Genomic DNA, 18,162 nt, shown 5'->3' on the forward strand with positions numbered 1-18,162 from the left:
TCATGTAAGCAATAAGTCAGTGGGAGCCATTCAGCTATTCTCAACCTAGAGGAAAAATAAAAATAAAAATAAAAATATATGTGTGTGTGTGTGTGTGTGTGTGTGTGTGTGTGTATTTATCAGTATTCAGATTCCTATTTAGTCTATCAACTCTAATCTTTAATATGACTCTGAAATATGCAACGCAGACACACAGATACACATACAAGCCTTAGCTTTCCTTCCCAGAGTCCTCTGGGTCCCTGGCTATTACTGCTACAAGCTGAGTAAAGGAAAGAACAAACTATGCAGCCTAAAGTTCTGCATTAAAACTACAAAGCTGATATGATTTGAAAGCTTCAGTTGAATTAGAAAAGCATGTGGAAAATGCTAGAAGGCAAATGGTGGTTCTTACACTTTTCCTTCTGCAACTCAGAATGAAAGATAAACGTTAAAAGTAAATGGAGGGGCTTTCCTGGTGGCGCAGTGGTTGAGAGTCCGCCTGCCGATGCAGGGCACACGGGTTCGTGCCCCGGTCCGGGAGGATCCCCCATGCTGCGGAGCGGCTGGGCCCGTGAGCCATGGCCACTGAGCCTGCACGTCCGGAGCCTGTGCTCCGCAATGGGAGAGGCCACAACAGTGAGAGGCCAATGTACCGCAAAACAAAAAGAAAAACAAAAAAAAAAGGAAATGGAGAGGTAATTTTATCTCAGCCTAGATAATGTTTCCAGATAATTATCAGGTTTATCCTCCAGATAGAAATGCACTTCTCTTCTATTAGAAATAAGTGTTTGGCCTCAAGATTTCAAAAGTAAGTTTATTACAGGGTTTCATATGCCCCTTGATCAGTAAGATTTTCTGTTTGACTAGAGCGATAATCGTGTCCCATTAAGAGAAAAATGAAATGAGAGGAAGAGTCAGAGGGAGAGCAAGAGATATTAATGCAGAAAGAGAAAAACTGAAATAAAGGATGAACCCTTCGATGGAACGCCGAGTCAGAGCTTGTACTGATTCAGAGGTCAGATCAGCCCTTAGAAGTCGTTACAACCGACTAGAGAACAGGGAGAGAAACTAAACACACAGAACCTTGCCAAAACATGTCTCACTCTCCTGGCTTCAAATATGAGAATGTCCAGTTCCTGCACTGAAACAAAATACAAGTCCTTAGTAATGACAGCAAGGGTTGGTGATCCTGCCAAAAGCGCAGATATGTTCATTTCTCCCATTTATGCTCTTTTGGCTACAATTCTAACCCATGTCTTAGCATCCACTGATAACTTAGGAGAACATCTGGTCACCATCCCCTAAATAACATCACAATTTAGTCTGTTATTAAGTTCTTATTCATATTTTCCAGGAAAAATTGCCCTGATTTCCTACACATCTCCTCAAAAATTCACTTTCAAAACCCTTTAATTATCTGGATTAATGTTCCCAGGCTGCACCAAGAAGTCTTTCCACTTCTTAAGCTATTGGGAAGAGAATTAAATATAGATTGCTATTGAGGATCTAACCATTCCAAGTTGAGTGGGGTTAGGTCCATAACATTTCCATATGGTACACTTCTTTGTACTTCAGCTGTTTTCTATCCAATTTCTGTAAGTCAAATACATTAGGAAGAAGTATTATATCCCAAGATGACACTTGTTTAAACAACGTTGTGACGTTACGAACTCAAGATCAACTGAGCAATCATGATATCTACTAACAACCTTATAGTTTCTGGATCATAGTTTAGGTGAAAAAACCATGAAGGTAAGACAAACATGTTTTAACCAATTTTAGCCAAATAAGTAACTTGAGCATCTATCACAATTGGTCAGGATCATGGCACTAATCAGTAAAGGTGCATTGGTTTGGTCTAAAATGATATCGAATTTTAAGGCTGAAACCACCATGAAATCTTGGCCTCAGTCGATGGCACAACCCAATATAGCAGGGATGCCGTTTAAGTACAGATGCCTGGGCCTTCACCCTGCACCTACTTAATCAGAATCACTGGGAATAGGACCTTGTAAGCTGCATTTTATAGGCACACCTGGAGATTCTTACACAACAAAAATTTGAAAACACTGTTGTAGAAGGAAAGCGGAAAGTAATAGAAAGCAAGTGTCTACTCAGAAACCTATCAAATTTATCTGAGATTGAGGCCAGAACTTAAAGCCAAATGTTCCCCTGAAGCTCTATAGTAGCATTTTTACAATTATGTCCCTTGGTTTCTCTTGGGTTGAGATACAAGTTCAATCACTGAAGGAAAAACACTAAGTCAAACATTTATTTAGGCATCTTGATGTCCCAATCAAGTGATGAAATTGAAATATTTGCTATCAGACCAGAAATCCCAGGCATTTCTCTTTCTTTTGAAAGACCCTGTGCCTAATGCTTCAGATCATACGATTTTTTTTAACTTCTCATAGGTTAAGAGTTTGCAATGAATTTGAAAGATTAGAAAACTGATATATTTCTTTCTGGTGTGGAATTTGAGGACAGAGAACAGCTCCCTGCGCTATGGAAGTAGGTAGGAAATCTTGGTCTTTAGACGTCTACGGGGCAGAATCATCAGGAAGTGTTATACTCATAGCCCTAGTAGCCGTCAACTCAAACACCGTCCTGTCATCTCATAGGAAGGAATTGGCACATGACCCTCCAGCCAGGAACGTATTTCCTGTGGCTCAGGCAGATACTCCAGGGTTAGCTTTCTGCTGAAGGAAGAACTCTCTAACCTTACACACGCCATCTTCGAGTTCTTCTGGAGGCAAGTCTGGGTTTCTTTCCACATGGAGGTTCCAGCGATCTAGCTGTACAATCGTCCCATCTTCTACTTGGCAAAGGATCTTAGAAACAGGTTCATCAGTGTAGCCCTAAGGAATCAAAGAGCACACACATTGCTGTCTGGAGAAGGGAACAGTACAGCCAAAGGTATTTCATGCAAGGCAGAGCCCTTGTTCTACAGCTGTTTATTTTGCAATTAGCAAGGCTGGGAGAGTAAACTGTTCTCCTCGAGGTACTTAGAATTTAAGACAATAGGCATGGGTAATGTGCACAGAAATACTAACTCTAGCTGGTTTGAGCTGAGGAATGACTTTTGCCAGCACCAAGAACCAACGGCCACCGGCAGGCTTTTGAGATCCATGCTGGATGGCTGTTTTTATCAGAGTGAAAAGTGAAAACTAGAGGAATTTGGAGGATACACAGAACAAGTGTATGTGGAAAAGTGGGAAAAGAATCAAGGTGACATCGGCTAGACAATTTCTTCCACTGACGTTCCATTTCACTCACCTCTCCCTGACCTTGTACTAGGACACCATTCCTTCCAGGACCTAGGGCAAGTCTGACTGAGGAATAGCCCTGCCAGGGAGCTAGCTACTTACTCCTTGAGCACACATTACTGATAGCACGATTATTAAGGACAGTCAAGTCACTGATTTGGATAAGAGGAATTAATACCAATAATACATTTAGCTGATTCATGTAAATATATTTATGATTTATACCATGTTTACTTTAAAAAAAAAAGACCGATGGGAGGTTAATTCATCCAAGGCCAAATAAATATCTGCTAATATCTGGACATAATTATCACCTATGGGAGGTGAATGCACCCAAAAGCCAGAGTAACATCTGCTAATATCTGAAGATAGTTTTCATGGAGCTCAGCCCAGGCAATGGTCTCATATGAGCAGTTAAAAAGCTGGTGGGGCAGCATATGTTAGTATATTGTGCTTTCTTATTTTCTTAGTACGATAAAAATAATGATGATGATGATGATAAAATGGCTGGTTAGTGACAGGTAAATTACTTTCAACAAGCTTTCCCGAATTGGCTCCATGTTGAAAAGGACAGTTGGTTACCTGTATAATCAACAGTTGGTTACCTGTATAACCTGTATAAAATCATGACGACACTGACCAGAAATCTAAATGCTCAAACAAAGCCATAACTCTTCCAGGATTGTAACTCTGAACCAGACTCACTCTTCTGGAGAGGACTGGGGGTCAGGAGCAATTCAAGTCTCTGTGATTGTTTAACATGAGGACCTAAGGCCAACCCACCCTCTGTCTTTAGTGGGTACCTCAAAAAGCCCCAGGCCTGTGTACTAACCCCCATTTTTTTTTAAATATAAAATGTTCCCTTCTTCTCTAGCTGACTGTAAGTTTAAATTGAAGAAGTCACCAGATAAAACCATGGTTCATGGGGGACCTTGATTCTCAACTCTAACTTGGTCCTTGAACAAGAGTAGCATGTGCCCCTTCCACTTGAGCATCTATGGGTTTGGAGATCTGTTGCTGGATGACATGGGCAGCCCCTGAGGGCAGTTCTTACCCCTCCCCAGTTGAGAGTTCGAGCCAGGTCGTTCCCGGTCCCCAGAGGAAGGACCCCAACCGGAGGCTGAGGGCTCAGCTGCAGTTCATCCAGAATGGAAAGGATCCAGCCCACCTACAGACATTTTGGGGACCAGAAGAGATATAAGGAAGACAGATAAGTTACAAAGACGACAACCTGAGAACAGGAGCCTTTAAAAGGAGCAAATAGAATAGTTCTACTTTTCTTTAAAACATGCATGTTTTAATCCAGTGACCAGGGAACTGAAAGGCCACTTATCTCAAGCAGTTTCACAATGGCAAGTCTCTTATAGGAAAAAGAACCATTTTGTATATGCTGTATCATATAAGCAAAACTAGACCCATTCATCTGTATGTTACCTAGAGATGTACTTTAAAATTCAGGAGAGTTTACAATTTAGGGAGGTATATACATAGGGCACTGCAGGAAACCTAAGACTCAGGAGCAGACTAACCTCAATTCTGGCCCATATTGGCTTCGTAATCTTGATTAAGTTATTTAACCTCACAGACTCATTTATCTGATTTTCAAAATGGAGATAATGCCTACCTCACAAGATCGTTTATAGATTAAACTAAAACGTACATAAAACCCTCATTATGGTGCATGGCCCATGTAAGCACTTATTAAATGGTTACTCTCCATGTTATCTTAGAAATTAGTCATGCTTTCCTAAATATCCCTACATTCCCCTTAATGAAACATTATGAAAACATAATTATGGATGAACTTAGTACTTATTATAAGTTTAGGCAGAAAACAGATACTTATATACTAGAATCATATTCCTGTTTAATCTTTTTCTAAGATAAATAATACTTTGGGTTTAGTCTTATTATAACTATTTAGAAAAATTACCCCAAACTTGGAAATACCAAAAAGGAACTTGCATATCCTCACAATGTCATTCTAGAGTAGTGTCACAGGCTTATCTAAGAACTTTATGACTGTAGGTTAACTTGAGGATTTCTGTCCTGCAGAGGTACAAATGTCAAGAAGAGATCACTTTAAAGGTTATGGTTCTATTCCCCCATAAGGGCATAAACTAATTTTGTCTCAAATTTAGAAAAATTATTTTGGTATAAACTACATAATCATTTTCCTCTTCTTGTATTATCTTGCTGATTCCTTTATTAAAAAGCTAAATAGGGCTTCCCTGGTGGCGCAGTGGTTGAGAATCTGCCTGCTAATGCAGGGGACACGGGTTCGAGCCCTGGTCTGGGAGGATCCCACATGCCATGGAGCAACTAGGCCCGTAGCCACAACTACTGAGCCTGCGCGTCTGGAGCCTGTGCTCCACAACAAGAGAGGCCGCGATAGTGAGAGGCCCGCGTACCGCGATGAAGAGTGGCCCCCGCTTGCCACAACTAGAGAAAGCCTTCGCACAGAAACGAAGACGCAACACAGCAAAAATAAATAAATTAATCAATAAACTCCTACCCTCAACATCTTCTTAAAAAAAAAAGAAAAAAAAAGCTAAATAAATTTTTGACATGTATTCATTCTAAATTTGTATAATTATTTAAAAATTTTTTTTAAAAATTGTACTTTAATTGTACATTTATTGAACACTACTGCATATAAAACATGGAACTAAGTAATTGAAATAAAAAGGTAAATGAACTACACTAAGATAGGTAAGGCAGAATGCCTGCTCTCAAGGAGTTTACAATGAACAAAAAGAGAGACATACTGATTGCTTTCTATGTGCTAGTCCCTGAGCAAATTTTTCTACTGAATTATCTTATTAAGCTTCAAAACAACTCTCTACAATAGATATAATTTTTGTCTTCATTTTGTAGATAAGGAAACCAAGACTTGGAAGGTTTAGTGACCTCCTTAATCATGTGCGAGGTAGAGCTGACATTCAAAGCTAGGTTTGCCACACACCAAAGGCCAACCTCTTAGCCACTCTGGTGCAGGGGACCTTTCAGTAAAGAACTAAACCCAGCTCTAGATGTGGCCTGAACATCCCTGAGACCATGGCATGTGCCTTGGGAACCCGTGGAACACTGGGGAAACCTTGGAAATTGCTTAGTCAAATTCAGTTAATTTGCAGATTTATTAACTGAGGTACACAGAGGTCATGTTATTTGCTCAAGACAAAATAATCAAAAGTGGCAGAGTCGGAGTCATGCCAGGTCTGTTGACTTGCATCTAAAATCCTTTCTCCTCCAACACGAGTACTTCCCAGGATGTCAAACTTGCCCATCTGGCAAGAAATCTAAAACTGTCTTTACCTTCTAGAAAGGGATACCACTATGTTCATCCAAAGTGGTAAACTAAAAATCCAGACCTACACTAGTGTCCAAAATCCCCCCCTTTCCCCCAAACTGGGCGATTTGCCCCTAGACAAGTCCTTAGATTTCCAGCCAGCACTTCTTTAGCTCTTCCCTTACACACAATACTCACTAACCTTGTGAACTGAAGTAAAGGGAAAAAATGCCAGATGCTAAAGTAGTGCTGATGACTATGTTGCTATTGCTCCTGAGCTGCTGAAAGCACAAACTAGACACGGTAAAAGCAGGCGCCTCTAATAAACTACAAGAAGGGGATTTAAAAGTCATTAAAAAGGATGTGAAAACTCAGAAATCCCAACAAACTGGGATCACTGGCTGCGGCTGTAAACAGCCCTGAGTAGAAACAGAGACTCTCAGAAATGTGGTGGAACTTTCTAGAAACCAATTCAATATCCCATACAGAGCAGGGAAAAGAAGGAAGTCTCTTTAAAACTTCTGAGAGCTGATCATGCAGACCTCAGTCCATTTACCTTTAGGGAGATTTTTGTTATGTTTATTTGAAATAGGTCTATCTTTTCTGAGTAAAGATAATGCTATGAGTTCACACTTTCAACACCCCATTTCACTCTAGACACAAACATGGGAGGGGAAAAAAAGTCTTCATGGGCCAGAAACAAATGAAGCACAAAATGGCAAGCAGAGGAAACCAGGAGTTTGGCTTCTGTCTGATTAGGGGGAATAAAAGTTCACCCCTGGCTGGTAGGAGGCTGTGTATGAACCAGGCTCCCCACTGGCCAGCAGAAAGGAGGCCAAGAAGAGAGGGTGAGGGATCACTGCCTGAGGCCATAACCCATAGAAAGTTGGGATGCCTTAAGGCTCGAGGCACACAGCCTCTCTCTAACAGTGCGTCCAAATTCCCACGAGCTCAATGACACCCCTGAAACACCCCTGACATGGCCGCAGGATGGGAGCCTTAGCCACTTAAAGAAAACCCGACTCTACTCTCAGGATCCTGAAACCATTCAAACTACTAGAAAGGATTAGTAAAAGGAGGCAGAGAAAGAAAAAGGAAAAATCATAAAAATACAACTACCATACGACACAGCAATCCCACTCCTGGGCATATACCCTGAGAAAACCATAATTCAAAAAGAGTCATGTACCACAATGTTCACTGCAGCACTATTTACAATAGCCAGGACATGGAAGCAGCCTAAGTGTCCATCAACAGATGAATGCATAAAGAAGATGTGGCACATATATACAATGGAATATTACTCAGCCATAAAAAGAAACGAAATTGAGTTATTTGTAGTGAGGTGGATGGACCTAGGATCTGTCATACAGAGTGGAGTAAGTCAGAAAGAGAAAAACAAATACCATATGCTAACACATATATATGGAATCTAAAAAAAAAAAAGGTTCTGAAGAACCTAGGGGCAAGACAGGAATAAAGACGCAGACGTAGAGAATGGACTTCAGGACACAGGAATGGGGAAGGGTAAGCTGGGACGATTTGAGAGTGGCATGGGCATATATATACTACCAAATGTAAAATAGATAGCTAGTGGGAAGCAGCTGTATAGCACAGGGAGATCAGCTCGATGGTTTGTGACCACCTAGAGGGGTGGGATAGGGAGGGTGGGAGGGAGACGCAAGAGGGAGGAGATATGGGGATATATGTATATGCATAGCTGATTCACTTTGTTATAAAGCAGAAAGTAACACACCATTGTAAAGCAATTATACTCCAATAAAGATGTTAAAAAAAAAAAGGTAAAATCAAACACATCAAAACAACTTCCTCTGAACACGAGCCTGCAGAGAGAGATTCTAAATCCCAGGAAGAACGCTAATGGTAAGATGGATGGGAAGGTTAGAGGAATAATTCACAGCCCATGAAACACAAATAAGTTTCAAATAACTTTGAAATAAGTGTCCCATACCTTCCACGAATTGATAAGGTGTCTTCTAATAGTCCTTTGATCGTATAATTGTCCTCATTCAAACCTTAAGAGCTGTTCCTGTTTTTGTTTTTGTTTTCTGAGAAGGTTGCCAAGAATGCACATGAAACTGTGGTGTGTGGTTCCACACAAAACGCCAGGAGCCCTCCGGACCCTTTGATTTTCGCTTTCTTCTCAATTGATTTGCTTTACAAAAATGCATAAATAGATTCTATCTTCTTTTTCCAACAGCCAGTTATTCAATTATTTAATTTTCCCCTGAATACAAGCAGATAATCTTAGTATCTCATCATTACACAACGCTGGAGCCATCAAACGTCTCCTGCCTTTCACAGCAGAGATTTCTTTTTTTTTGTCTTGAAATTCCCTCAGGTACAATCCATGTTAGGCTAACAGTTCTTTGGCTGAAGTGGGCCCGTATCTCTCCTTTGCACAACGCCTGAATAGTTGTTCTCATCCAAGAGCTACATCGTCACTACCCAACAACCAGCTTCCTCAGAAGGCAACATAACATAGGTGTGCAGGGAAGGCACAGAGCTGCGAGGAGCCCAGCTGCGTCTGAAGCCTGGCTCCATCACCTACCGAAACTCACGGAGCCAGTGAGTCACTTAATCTAAGTTCCCTCCTATGTAAAAAGGGATAACAGTACCTGACTCATAGGGGTATTTTACCAACTAACTAACATGGAGACGTTGCTTAGCATGTGCCTGACAAATAGGAAATGCTAAATTGACATTAACTGCTATGATTAAGATATACTTTTCTTCCTCTTTCTTTACTTCATCCATAAAGGTCCAGTTTCCTAGAAGCAAAATGCCCTCTTCCTGTCTCTCTACTTAAAGAAAAGTTGAGTCTCAAAGTTCACAAATCACTCCCACCTTTGACTGCCATCAAGTCACAAAAATCTCTCTTTCACAGACTATCACAAACAGTAAAAGCCAAGCTGCACTGCAGCATAAAAAGGGGGGAGGGAGGGAGAGAGGGGGAGGGAGGGAGGGAGGGAGAGAGGGGAAGGGAGGGAGGGAGGGAGAGGGGGGGAGGGAGGGAGGGAGGGAGAGAGGGGGAGCGAGGGAGGGAGAGAATATGGAACAAATACACCTACAATAGCAGGAGACATAAAAGATCTTGAGTAATAATCCGTGTACTTGCCCTATGAAAGCAAAACTATGCAAAAGTCTTAAGGTCCAAAGCTGTTATCGGAGGCCCTCCCTTCCCAGGACCGTGCTCCTGCTGGAAGTCCAGACTGCAGGTTCGTGGGCAGCGACTGTGTTTGCTGGGGCTTTTGCATGACCCCAGATCCTCTCCACCAGCTTGACCAGCACCCCTTCAGTTAAACTTCATTAATTGCAACACACACCGCTTTGCATCTTTCCCATCACAACTGAAGAAAACTCTCTGGATTGGGCAAGATCATCTTCCAGGTGGCAGAGGTCCTTTCTGCCTTTGTGTTAGGAAATGCAGGGCTGACAGGGCTAGAACACCAGGGTGCTGGGCTTGGCCCTGAGCAGAGCAGCCCAGCCAGACCTGCAGCCTCAGCAGCTGCCTGGTGCTGCCACCCCCTGGCCCTGTTCAGCTGTAACCATCACTGAATATTTCCCAAGTGCACATGGAACAACGTTTTCATTCGGCAATATGCTAACATTAGCGTTGGCTGAGGGGTGGAGAGGGCCGTGAATTGACATTTTCTCTGAACGAAGCAGATGCACAGTTGCCTTTCCTCATATCATCTGCAGGCAGAAACGTGAGGGATACCCACACGGAGAAATCACAGGAGAACGAGGGCAACGTTTCTGCACCCAGAAAGATCATCAAAACGCAGCATTTGACAACTGGGTTCCCTTTCTTACACGTACACAATGATTCTTCCTTTCGATATTTTCATATTTGCACTCAATAGTTTACAAAGTCACTCTGTGTTAAAAGAAATGTTTAAAATTGAGATACTAGTCAAGGTATGAGCTTTTTTGAAACAGAATGTAGATTTAGGCTATCCATCCTCTCATCGGCAAGAGGACAACTGGGGGTGTACCAAGCTCTTCTTCAAGAGAGGCTGGGACGTCGGGGTGCTGAGGGAGAAGAGGCCTGTGGAACCATCTGCTGGCCCCGTCAATTAAAGGGGAATAATAATGCTTTCTTCCCTGCTCCGGCTGTAGTGAGTCGGGGCGTGGGGGGGCCTACTGTGTAGGATGTCTCCTCATCTAGGGAAGCCAGTGGAATCATAAATAAGCATAAGTGTGTGGCTCAAGTCCATTTAATCCCAGCCCTTCAGAAAGACGTTAACAGGGTTAAGGGTGGACCTTCGGACCCAGCCCAGCTCATCAAGGCCAAGGGCAGGTACGGAGGGATCCTGTTTCACCTTAAGGATCCATAATGAGGGGAAGGGACCTGTGACCCTACTGTCTCAGTTCACGCACTCCTCGATATTTAACCAAGGTGGCAGCCATGGGGAGCTGGCTGGGTGGAGATGTGACCGAGGAGAGGACAGAATACAAATTTACCCCGTGACCAAAGAGAGACTGTTTCTAGTTTAAAAACATGAAGGTTTGAGATCATTCTGAGTTAGTTTTCTCTCACCCTAGAGATCAAAGATGGGACCAGCCCATTCGAAACCTGCAACTATGTGACAACCTCAGGATTATGCAAACCACTTACAAAGAGACCACACCTGGGCCACCTTCCTCTGCAACCGTCACTGGCCTTGTGTGGTGACGGACTGCTTGAACATGGCTGATCTCAACTGGAGGCGCTGTAAATTTAAAATATACGCTAGATTCTGAAGACAGTCCAAATTGAGCATAAAATATCCCACGAATGACTTTATACTGATTGCATGTTGAAATGATAATATCTTGGACATAGTGGGTTAAATAAAATATATTATAAAATTAATTTAACCTGCTTCTTCTTAGATTTTTCTAAGTGCCTTCTAGAAAACTTCAAATGTAACAATGCGGCTTGCATTATAGTTCTCTTGAACAGCAAAGGTCTATACTAACATAATGCTACAGCTGTGAAGACCCTTAGGGATCCAAACGTATCCCTTGCAGATTTAGAATGTCTCAGAAGAAGTTAGGGAACCTTCCAAAGCACCTCTTCCTCCTCCAACTGCAGTACCTCCCTCCCTGCACTTTTTACCAGGATAAAATTAAAGTAACTCATACTGAAGCCGAATAACTTTTCTCCAATTAATGCAACGTGTCTATATATTTAATAAGACCTTGTACACACACTAATGTGATTGAGGGTTAACGTATCCTCATCCTAACCCATCAAAAATATTCCGTATCTGATTCCTCCTGGGACCTTGTCACTGACAGAATTCTGACAGCCTCTACAGTGACAGATACACTCACTAAATAAAGGGTGAGCCCCTTATGTCACATATATACCCGACACTTCACTTGCCTCGAGCCAACAGCTTTTCTTCATGCATCCATCAGGATGCCTCTTCTTTATAGAAACACTCAAAATTTAAAGTTTCGTATTCGAAACTGATAAAAATGTCAATCACGTACCTTGATAAACATTTCATAAACCCCATATATCTTTTACAAAACATCTAACAAGGTAAAATAAAATAAAACCTGGTTTTACATAAGGTATAAGATATGCAAAGCTTTGGGCTTCCCTGGTGGCGCAGTGGTTGAGAGTCTGCCTGGCGATGCAGGAGACACGGGTTCGTGCCCCCGTCCGGGAAGATCCCACGTGCCGCGGAGCGGCTGGGCCCGTGAGCCATGGCCGCTGAGCCTGCGCGTCCGGAGCCTGTGCTCCGCAATGGGAGAGGCCACAACAGTGAGAGGCCCGTGTACCGCAAAAAAAAAAAAAAAGATATGCAAAGTTTGATTCTGCATGACTGGACTACAGAGGTTACCACTGAGAAAAATAACTAGTTCAAAAGTATGCATCAGTTCTAGGGGAAATACATTACTTTTCATGGCTGTTGTAAAGGACCCATGTATAAACGTCTAGTGCAGCTGTGAGTTATGTAGAAGGATGTGAAAATTGAAGTTAGGATCACAGATAAGGTACCAAAAAAGAAAAAGTGCCTATAATATAATTGAAAAGTTACAGTTAGCCTTGTGGAATACCCGTTAATACGGTCTATTTAAAGAAGAGATGCTAGAAAAGCTGGGGAACAAGGTAGTCTGCGTGTCAAGTAGTGACATTAATGGCACCAGAGAGTATAGAAATTCAACACTGTGATTTGATCTGGTCATTAGGACCCAATAGGGAGGTACCAAGTCTCTCTCATTCTGGGTTTTGTCCCAGACACTCTCTTGAAACTATTTCTTGAAAACCAGCAGTTACTTCCTAGTCTCCAAATCCACAGTAATTCCTGTCTCTTCTTAAGAATGTAATCACTGCCTCTGTCTTGAAACTCCTTTTGGGTTTTTTTTTTTTTCCTCGACAGAATAGACTACTGGTGGTTCTTCTGCTTCTATCTTTCAACTTTCCTTTTGAAATTCAGCTCTGACTCCTAATTATAAATGTTTCACAAGTGTCTGGACTTGGCTCTCTTCTTTGTCCTTTATGCTTTGAATTCCCATGTTTCCAAACACTTTCCTAACTGCAGAGAATACCTCAATACCACATAACTTAGAACAGTGCTTCCTTCACATATCTGCTGAGTAGAGGAAAGGAAGAAGAAAGCAGTGAGGCAGAGAGAGGTGATGGGAGGTGCAGTGGATAATGGGGAAGTTTGGAAGGTGGAACTGCCAAGCCAGGATGAAGCCCAAGATATGGAGACGGAACAGGCAACCGATGTGGATTTCTTAAGTCAAGAAAGAGGAAGGACTCTGAATTCAGGACACCAGGCATATCCCCATAGTCAAATAATTTTGGAAAACGCTGGGTTAAACAAAGTGAAATAGGTTTGGCTTCTTTAAGACTTTATAATGAATTTTATAAGCTAATAATGTGTATTAGAGTCTCCAAGAATAGTAAACATTACTTTCCCAACTGAAAAATGTTTTCCTCTCCACAGAAAATCTTAAAGGACCAGTGCAATCACTGTTTTATTTTTTTCGGTTGTGTTTATTAGTATATAATGTGTATCCAGTGCTGCATTAAGTGTTCACGTGCTGTGAGAGATAAAATTAGAAGATTCCATTGCTGCCTTTGAGAATAAAACATTCTAATTAGGAAGATTAGAGAAAAGCCAAAGATAGTTCATAATAAAATCCTATGAGATCAGACTCCAAATACAGAAGAAAAGACACTGGACAGCAAAATCTAAATGTCACGATTCTCAATTATTTGCCTTTGCTAAATATAGCAACCTAAGTAGAGGGCAAATTGAGAAACAGATGAGACAAACTGGGGAAAATACACCAGTGATATTAAACTTCAGCCCAACTCCATCTTTTCTCCAAAAATGACTACAAAGGGAACCAGTTATGATCTTTATGCAAACCAATGTTAGCCAATATTCTAAGTTTTATTTCCACCAGTAAAAAAAAAAAAAAAAAAAGCCATAATTCAATTGTGTACACATACTTCTCCATAGTTGTGACCAATTATTAAGAATATATGGAAATAGGTCAGTTTCTGTTTTAAAAATAATTTAGTCATCTACAATCCTCATTCTAGTGATGTGACCACATCCTTACTTTGTGGAACAGGAAAGGATATAGCCTAGTGGAGAGAGGGAAATCTAATTTAGAAAGATCAAGTATGAATCCTTGAGGGCAATAACAAAGTCCCTCCTAACCCTTAGGGGATTGGATTCACATGAGAGACAGAGGTTTGAGGGGATTGGAAAGACTGTGAGGTGGGAATGAAGAAAGAGAAATGTCTTAAAGAAAACAAAAGACAAATGGAAGAAACAAGGAAAAGAACTAGATTCTCTTTCAAGGACCTACCGTTCCATCCCCACCACAGGCCAGAATCCGCAGATTTGGTACTTTCCTATATAATTCAAGCCTGTAGAGGATACAGAAGGAAAAGTAAATAAAAGAGCATATCACCGGCCATAGCAGAGAGCACGATTCCAAAACACACCAAAACGAAGAGGGGCGTGGAGGGTGTCACTGGAGAAAACGCATAACCGCGAGAATGGTAATACCTTCAAAACGAGTCACCGAGTAGTCACCAAGTACTGGTTCCAACAATCGGATTAGGGGCTGGCAGCAAACGTCACTGGAATGGGGTTTTAGGGTGCCCTAGTGTTTTATTTCCCATAATTCCTATTAATGTGTCAACGCACGTTATTTTCCTCACTAGTGTCAAATTCCTTCTTTTTCTTTCCATTCTTCTCCCTCCTTTCTCAAAGAACATCAAATCTGATTAGCTTTTCCCAGACCTATTTATTTTTCAAATCTACACTTCCCACTCTTACTCCTAGAAAACCTTCTTCAGAGAGCTAGGAAGGACACCCCACTAGCATTATTACTACTGCACCCACAATTCCATCTCCCTCTCAACTCACCCGCTGACGCTCAAACCCCCATTGATACTGCTCAGCCCCAAAAGGGAAGAATTACTGAATTTTCTTTATTTTGAATTTGTCTGCTTGAAATTAGATCTTTCCTGTTGTCTTAAGAAAATGCAATGATACTGTTCCCGCTAAAATGTTTGCTTAAGTGACAATTTCAATGGCTCTATTCCAGAAAACATCACCTATTTAAATCAAATCATATTTTTTTCTGAAAATAGTTCCTGTCCTGCCATGTTCTTTATGGTTATCTATGACGTATCTACCTAAAGTCTAACTAAAAATGATAAAATCTTAAGTAAATGTGAAAGGGCAAAAGTAAATGTAAAAGGGAAAAAGCAGATTTGCCTTAATACATCTGAATGCAGAAAAAAATATAGAAGTCTTATAGCAAACTCTAGTGGCAAGGAAGTTCACAGATTAAGAGAATGACAACAGAAGTTAATTTTCATAATCAATGTTCTCTCGTAGGCTTAAAATATGTAATTTATCTATTTCATACAGGAATATTATTTTCTAGAAATTATCTGAGCTTGTGTTTCTTTGCCTCTGATATTATTACTTATTTATAAGTAGTTATAAAAATAATTAGTATCTCTTTAGCTCTAATGTTTACCAGATGACATCTGAACTATCTTATTAGGTGGGTTTTAAAAAGGGAACCAGACAGCAGCAGAAATGTCCCTGCTCCTTCCCACCATGTACCCCTCCATGAAAGGGAAGATATAGGACACATGTCATCTACAGAGAGACTTTATTTTTCACCACTTTGAACAAAAAACAGAGAATGAAATTTCTGAGAGGCTCAGATGAAGGACTGAGCAGGAATTAGAATGTCTCTCCCACTCTGGTATGGAATCAGTTAATCAATCAAGCTCTCAAATGGACACAGATGCATACAATTTCTAATGCAAATAAATGAAAATATTCATAAACAGAGATGGTCCTTCTCCACAAAGATACACTTACATTCCCGTTAATGTACATCTCCAAAGTGGTACATGCATAAGTAGAAAAAGGATGGATCCTTTCTCCATTCAGATTTGCACATAATGTACATGTGTCTAAGCAGCAAACACACTCAGAGTTAACAACTCAGAGGGTAAGTGTTGAAGGAAACTAACCCAGTGAAGAGGGAAACAGCAGATGAAGTTTCAAAGGGAGGACAGTGCAGGTGAGCAAGTAGATGAGAGACGGTCAGAAAAACACTTCATGAGGTCATCAAATAATAAAGCTTGACTCCAAAGCAGAAAGTCCTTCTCACTCGCCTAAAATAGTAAGAACCATGGAGGGTATTTCCAGACTTACGCGTCTTTTGGCCCTTCCTGAGAAAGATCAAAGACTTGCCGTGGGTTCAGGTACCACATGAACATCTGCATGACCTTGGTTCCCTGTAAGGAAAAAAAAAAACTGACAATAACAGGAAGAAATTTCCAAATATTACCTGCTCATTTAAAGAATAAAAATAAATCCTGTTCTAAAAAATAATATTGAATTATAAACAGTATAGAGTAGCAGTTAAAATCATGGGCTTTGGCCATCGATATACATAGGTTGAATGCTTATATTAGGCTCTGTCTAACCTGTGTAACTCTGGGCAAGTGCTTTAATTTCACTAAGTTCAGCTCTCTTCTCTTTAATGCAGGAATAAAAATGCCTAGTTCACAGACTTGTTGTAAAGATTAAATGCAATAACGTCTGAGGAGAACATCAAAGTGGTTGGCATGCAACAAATGCTTAATGATTAGTATCTGTTGGCTTTTACTATCATTATTTAATGTGTGAAAATCCACATAGGGAAGTTATTAGTCAACTTATGTAATTTAACATTACTTTTTACTTTATTGTGCAGATTATTGTCTTTGCATAATATAAAATAAGGACAGTATTAGCTAAGTATGACTTTATTGAAATAAATGTTTTTAACCACAGCAAAAGTATCTCAGGCTCCCCATACTTAAAATATATAATTTCTCTAGTTAGTGCTATCAACTCTTACTTTGACATTTTTCAATTTCCATGTATACATCTGTGTCTTTTTCTCTCTCTCATAACCATTTCTGGAGTGTCTTAAGTAACTGTGATATTTATAGAGATATCATGGCAAATACAAAGCCGTTCTGGAGATCACTTCTTAAAGTGAATTGAGCAAAAATCAAATTAAAGAAGAATTTTTTTTATTAAGCAGTATCAAAAGAGCTTTAAAATTGAGTAGGGTGCCTCATTTTAGGTCACTACCAACCATAGCAAATAATATTTGATCGGTTGGGCAGCATCCGTTGCTTATAACTATCATCCCTTTATTAGCTATCATGATTGCTCTTCCTTGAAAATATTCCTAAGTTTGGATACCTATACACTGTATTTGAGAGTCATCCTAGTACAGTAGAAATAGCACAATATTTGAGTCAGAGCTAACTTGGGTGTTCTAACTGGGTGACTGAGAATTTATAATCTTGCAGAAATTCAGCATGTAAAATAGGGCAATGTCTACTTTCCAAGGTGATTATGAGAATTAAATGAATCAGTAATAGTTTTGTATCCAGCACAGTATGTGGCACAAAATAGGCCTTTGTAAATGTTAGTCCCTTTCTTTTTTGTTCCTTGTTAACCTATTCATTAAACTACACTTGAGCATGTGAGGGCTAAAGTGTAGTTTATAATTATCACATTGCTATGCCAGTTGTTAACAGAGGCCAGTGTAGGTCTTTTGTTCCACATTTCATCCAAACCTATAATTTAAAGTTCTGCTTTATCATGTGCTTGCTATAAATTTAGGAATAACATTCTACCCTTAATCATGACAACTAATCCTTCACTTTCGCCAAATGACATACTTTGTTTCCTACAAAATCTAGATATAGATTTAGATACATAATAATAACTAAATACTAAACCATTCTCTTCTTTCCACACCAGGCCTTGGTATCAAGTCAGTTGGGGATTATTTCAAGTAATCTTTTATGTTTCATAGGTAACACCAGAGTCATTCTAATGACCAATCAGTTTATTAAAAATTTCCAACTGACTTGCTAGAAAATTAATTTTTCACTTTTAGATTCCTAGGGCAATGTGAATTGTGGATGTTAATTACTCCTTCGTTGTCACCTTTGGCTATGGTGTGCATCTCAATTCCAGTTTCTCTTATATATACAATACTAAGTAATTAACATCTTTCAAAAAATAAAAAGCATTGAGGTTT

The 18,162-nt window shown here is 40.3% G+C and overlaps 1 protein-coding gene across 2 annotated transcripts in view; it reads right to left on the minus strand.

Annotated features, from left to right (window-relative positions):
• The window catches only part of DGKI (diacylglycerol kinase iota), a 447,265-nt gene that overhangs the window by 184,311 nt on the left and 244,792 nt on the right, over positions 1-18,162 (minus strand). For both annotated transcript variants that reach the window (XM_060020018.1, XM_060020017.1), the window contains exons 11-14: positions 16,269-16,351; positions 14,389-14,449; positions 4,303-4,416; positions 2,703-2,840 (exon numbers count right to left, since the gene is read on the minus strand). In XM_060020018.1, the coding sequence (XP_059876001.1) occupies positions 2,703-2,840; positions 4,303-4,416; positions 14,389-14,449; positions 16,269-16,351 (396 nt within the window). The remainder of the gene's footprint in view (positions 1-2,702; positions 2,841-4,302; positions 4,417-14,388; positions 14,450-16,268; positions 16,352-18,162) is intronic.

The sequence above is a fragment of the Delphinus delphis genome, chromosome 9 (assembly GCF_949987515.2).
Source record: "Delphinus delphis chromosome 9, mDelDel1.2, whole genome shotgun sequence".
Taxonomy (NCBI): Eukaryota; Metazoa; Chordata; class Mammalia; order Artiodactyla; family Delphinidae; genus Delphinus; species Delphinus delphis.